Source organism: Gloeophyllum trabeum (assembly GCF_000344685.1).
Source record: "Gloeophyllum trabeum ATCC 11539 unplaced genomic scaffold GLOTRscaffold_00005, whole genome shotgun sequence".
In the NCBI taxonomy this organism is placed as follows: Eukaryota; Fungi; Basidiomycota; class Agaricomycetes; order Gloeophyllales; family Gloeophyllaceae; genus Gloeophyllum; species Gloeophyllum trabeum.
This window is the reverse complement of record NW_006920414.1, coordinates 753,438-757,536: the sequence shown is the minus strand read 5'-3', so window position 1 is coordinate 757,536 and position 4,099 is coordinate 753,438. Positions and strand designations below refer to the sequence as shown.

Below are 4,099 nucleotides of genomic sequence, written 5' to 3'. Positions count from 1 at the left end.
GGAGAAGATCGCAAAGGCGGTGTCACCGGGAGGGGAGAGCAATGACGTAGCTCAGGTACGCTCGCGCGCTGCTCGCTACTGTTTCAGTGTACCCACAACGACCTTCGTGAAGTCCCTCATCTGGGACGCAGTCCACGCCTTTGAGCAACGCATCGCACCCAACCTCACCGAAGTGGCTTTCCTCCGCAAAGAACGCTCCAGATTGCAAGCTGAGGTCCAAACGCTGGAGCGCGATTGTCAACGCATGTCCCTGAGGGCTAAAAGCCTAGAGAGGAAAGCGGAGCAGGCCGTCAGCGCCGCGGAGGCCGCCGTTGCATCCCTTCAATCCCTCAACAAGGACTATGCGGACTTTCAGGCCAAAGCAGCGAAGATTGCGGCCAGCGAGGCGGCTGCTGTTGAGAAGTACGAGCGACTGGCGGAGAGTAGTCACAAGTGGCAGAGTCTCATTCGCGCACACAAGGATAAGGTATGTCTGAATTCTGGTCAAATTTCCCTGGTTATATGCTCTGTATGCGGCGCCCCACTGATGATTCCCTAGGAACTGAAACAGAAGAAGAAGATACAGGCGCTGAAGAAGGATAACGAGGACAAGAACCGGCTCATCGAGGAACTCCTGCGCAAGCTGCCCTCGCAGTACTCCTCCTACCCGTCCCAGCACGACCGGGACATTGAAGGCGAGAGTGACCTTGACCATAGCCCTGCCTTCTCGGAGGACGAAGGAGACGAAGCCGCTAGCCTAATCGTAAGCTATACCCATCATCCCCTCTTCGCTCACCACAGATGCAACAATATCTGCTCTCCAGGTCGACTTAGATTCCGTACCAACAACGCCCGCTCCGCAACGAACCTTCAGACAACCTCTCTCCCCCCTCGTAGCAGAAAGCCGCCCCAACCGCACGTCAGAGACTCGGCCCCAGCCTCCGCGATTCAGGTCGGACTGGCAGCTCCGCCAGCCAGAACCGAAGAGGCGGAAGGCGAACCCCGAGCAGCCGTTCAATTTCCCGATCGACGTCGACGGGAAGGGACGGGCGAAGAAAACTGTGCGGTGCGGGACGAAGAGGAAGCTCACGTGTGCTTGAGCCTGAGTGTTTGTGTACTTACCAGGATGCATGAGGTTGTAATGATCGATACCAGGGACGGGATATATCTAGTGTAATTGTGAATATGCTTATCATGGTCATCTTTTACATACAGTCCAGAATACTGGGGCAGTATGAGCCAATGACGGGTAGGTGCTTATGCACACCAAAGCTGATGGGGTCAAGCCTACTGAGTACAGAAAGGCGTACCAACCATAACACCAAAATACTATCCACGCGGTAGGTAAGTTGACTATTAATAAACGCTCAGCTTACACGAACGTGGTACTTACGAAGACGTGATCAATGTTGATTCCGGTGGAAGGGATGGAGTCTGAGCATGTCGGGTCCTCGCCGTCAGCCGCGCGCTCCTTGGTATTCGCAGCACTCGGCGGGTCTGGGTTCTGCCAGTATTCAATCCCTACATAGTAAACAACGTTGGGTAGTCGACAGCACCGGGTGTCTTAGATCGTACCATGGTGCCTGTATCCCTCGGCCTGCGATATCTCCGTCGGAACTCTGTCGGAGTGAGGTCAACAGTTGGTCAGTTGGTCACGATCCTGACAGAGTAACTCGCTCACCCGTCGGCTGCATGGACAACTAGGGAATGCATGTCAATATTATCAAAGGACTTGACTGGGCTTCACCTACATCGATACGCATTGGGACCAAACAGATCGTTGACGAAGTATGCGTAAGTGGGGTTGCCCGTGCGCGGTTGTCCGTATGTGTACATTCGGACGGGGCTGTAGTGGAAGGATGAGACCGTCTGGATAAAAAGAAAAGCAAGCAGACTCCTCGCACTTGACGGGGAAGTTCGATTTCATGCTAACGCCAGCGAGAGATGACAATGCGCCACCCAGGGAGTGTCCAGTCGTCACAATAGCGTAGCCCGGGTGCTCGAGGAGCTGCTCTCTGACTACAGATATTACCCCGGGTGCAACAGAGTTCCAACTGTAACCAGCAGAGCATTCAGCCTACGAAGAAGATTGTAGGCATACTTCACTTACGCGGTGAGAAATCCGGTATGCGTCATCGCTCCAGCTTTGTTGAGTGTTGTGAGTGCTCGTCTATTGCACAAGGAGGACACCTGGCTCACGAGGCGGCACTACACCAGGAGACACGTACGGCTCAAGGGAAGTTTCACTGTCTATAGCAAAGTCCTCAACGGACGTACTGATCGATGTATAACTTCACGGTGTGCTTGAATACAAGGATATCCCTCACCTGCCACGCAGCGAAACAACAATCTCGCGCCGAGTGTCGTCCCTGGCTATGAAGCCTTGTGTATCGGTCGTCGAGTTCGAGAACTGGGCATCAGGTATATATGCATGTAGGACGACGCAGTGAGCGAAACCTACCTCTTCAATGAGGGTGTTGCCATTCGGGTAGGCGCAATACAAGTCATCCGCGGACGACGCGTATTTACAGTAGAAGAAAAAGTCGTCGAACACCTCTAATGCCGGTGGAGTTAGACGACTTCATGGGCAAAAGACCGAAGATCTGGACCTTCGCACCTTCCGAGATGGCCCTCTTTTCTAAGTTCCCAGACGAGTACACCGGGTGCGCGACCGCAGCCACAGCATAGCAGAGCGAGAGGAGCCAGAGAGCTTGCATACCTACGTCCGCTTGAGAAGTAAGGCCGATACGACTAAGTCTGCTTCCCTTCCATCCTGCAACCGCCTTTTAATGATCGCGGAGAAACATCCGCCGGTAGGATGAGTGCATATTCAAAGTGTATGCTAGACGTATGAGAAAGAATCCCGTTGACGTCTGGAGTCAAACTGACAGAGTTAGGCACGAGCGGTAGAAACATAACTATTTACAGCTTGTGCTGGGACGACAGGGAGATTATTTGCTCCGCTTCTACGTGGAAGGCAGTCAGGGCCACAACGAAGGCAAGGGTTGTGAGGGTACACACCACAAAACATCCAGACCTGAAGGGGTGCATCTAAGCCCATAATCCAAGCAAGTAAGAGGGGCCTTCGTACGAGATAAAATGGTAGCCGGCAACGTATGGTTGCTGCGCTATTACGATAATACGAAGTCCTTTACAGCAGTTCTTTTTCTGAACTATCCAAGAACGCCGCACCCAGAACAACATATCTAGAAGGCGTGGTTCAGTCTAGTCTTCTGGAGACGCACCTATGACCTTCGGAGCATATGCATGCGGATGCGAGCTACGGAAGCATCTTGGAAACGACTCAAAGTATGTATATTTGATCTGCACATGTAGACCGAGGAACGGACTGAGAAAGGCCATATTATGTGCTACCAGAGCCCAACTTGAATTCTGGATATTTCGGCTCCACTGGCACAGCTGGAACGGCTGAGCGAAAAGACCCCAAAGATATGCGCAAGCCATCAAAAGTCGAGAGCATAGTCAGAGCCTAAGGTTAATTAGACTTATGTAAGGTTATGCTATTGTTCCGATTCCTCTAGAATCGGTTTACTGTTCAGTAGTTGTATAGGGCTCTCTGGTGATCGAGAAAGCGAGCGCTTAACAGGGGTTATACCACTTACAGCCCAAATTACTCGAAATGTAATAGGAGCACTGCTCATAAATGGTAGGTGGGCCGATCCAAATCTTACCGCCACCAACAAATAGGAACTATTACCCCTTACAGTGGCGTGCGAAAGTAATGCACCACCCAAGATAAATGTATATCTCTGCAACCACTTGACCATTCTCTTCGGTGTAAAAAGTAAACTTTTAGCCCTCCTTCTGGGCAACAATATGGCAGTACTATGGAGTGATGTAGGTGCCCCTATCAGGAGAGAGAGGCTCTACATCAAAGACCCCAATTTTCAACTTTTTACTGAGAGTCCCGATAGACTAGCGGTTATGACCATCTGAAAGAGGCAAAAACACTGTGCAATTTTGATACCAGAATGACCGTGATTGACTACACCATTGTGGAGATACAGGGCCAGAAAGTAGGGGGTCTAGGTGTAAAACTCAGAAATATTATACCAAAATCCCAACTTTCTGACCTCATATCTCCACAATGGTGTAGTCA

The 4,099-nt window shown here is 51.3% G+C and overlaps 2 protein-coding genes across 2 annotated transcripts; one reads left to right on the top strand and one right to left on the bottom strand.

Annotated features, from left to right (window-relative positions):
* Positions 1-1,079, top strand: GLOTRDRAFT_138073 (uncharacterized protein; the record flags this gene model as incomplete). The annotated part of the gene is made up of 4 exons (XM_007866868.1): positions 1-55; positions 113-466; positions 539-742; positions 804-1,079. Exons 2-4 carry the CDS (start codon positions 245-247, stop codon positions 1,077-1,079), a joined length of 702 nt encoding a protein of 233 aa, XP_007865059.1. The 5' UTR covers positions 1-55; positions 113-244.
* A 187-nt stretch (positions 1,080-1,266) lies between these two features.
* On the bottom strand, positions 1,267-3,442 carry GLOTRDRAFT_138072 (alpha/beta-hydrolase; the record flags this gene model as incomplete). Its single annotated transcript, XM_007866867.1, has 12 exons — positions 3,001-3,442; positions 2,597-2,945; positions 2,441-2,535; positions 2,307-2,389; positions 2,179-2,255; positions 2,090-2,123; positions 1,884-2,033; positions 1,731-1,825; positions 1,661-1,679; positions 1,555-1,598; positions 1,373-1,500; positions 1,267-1,308 (listed from the first exon to the last, which is right to left on the bottom strand). Exons 2-12 carry the CDS (start codon positions 2,694-2,696, stop codon positions 1,267-1,269), a joined length of 867 nt encoding a protein of 288 aa, XP_007865058.1. The 5' UTR covers positions 2,697-2,945; positions 3,001-3,442.
* Between the last annotated feature and the right edge of the window lie 657 nt (positions 3,443-4,099).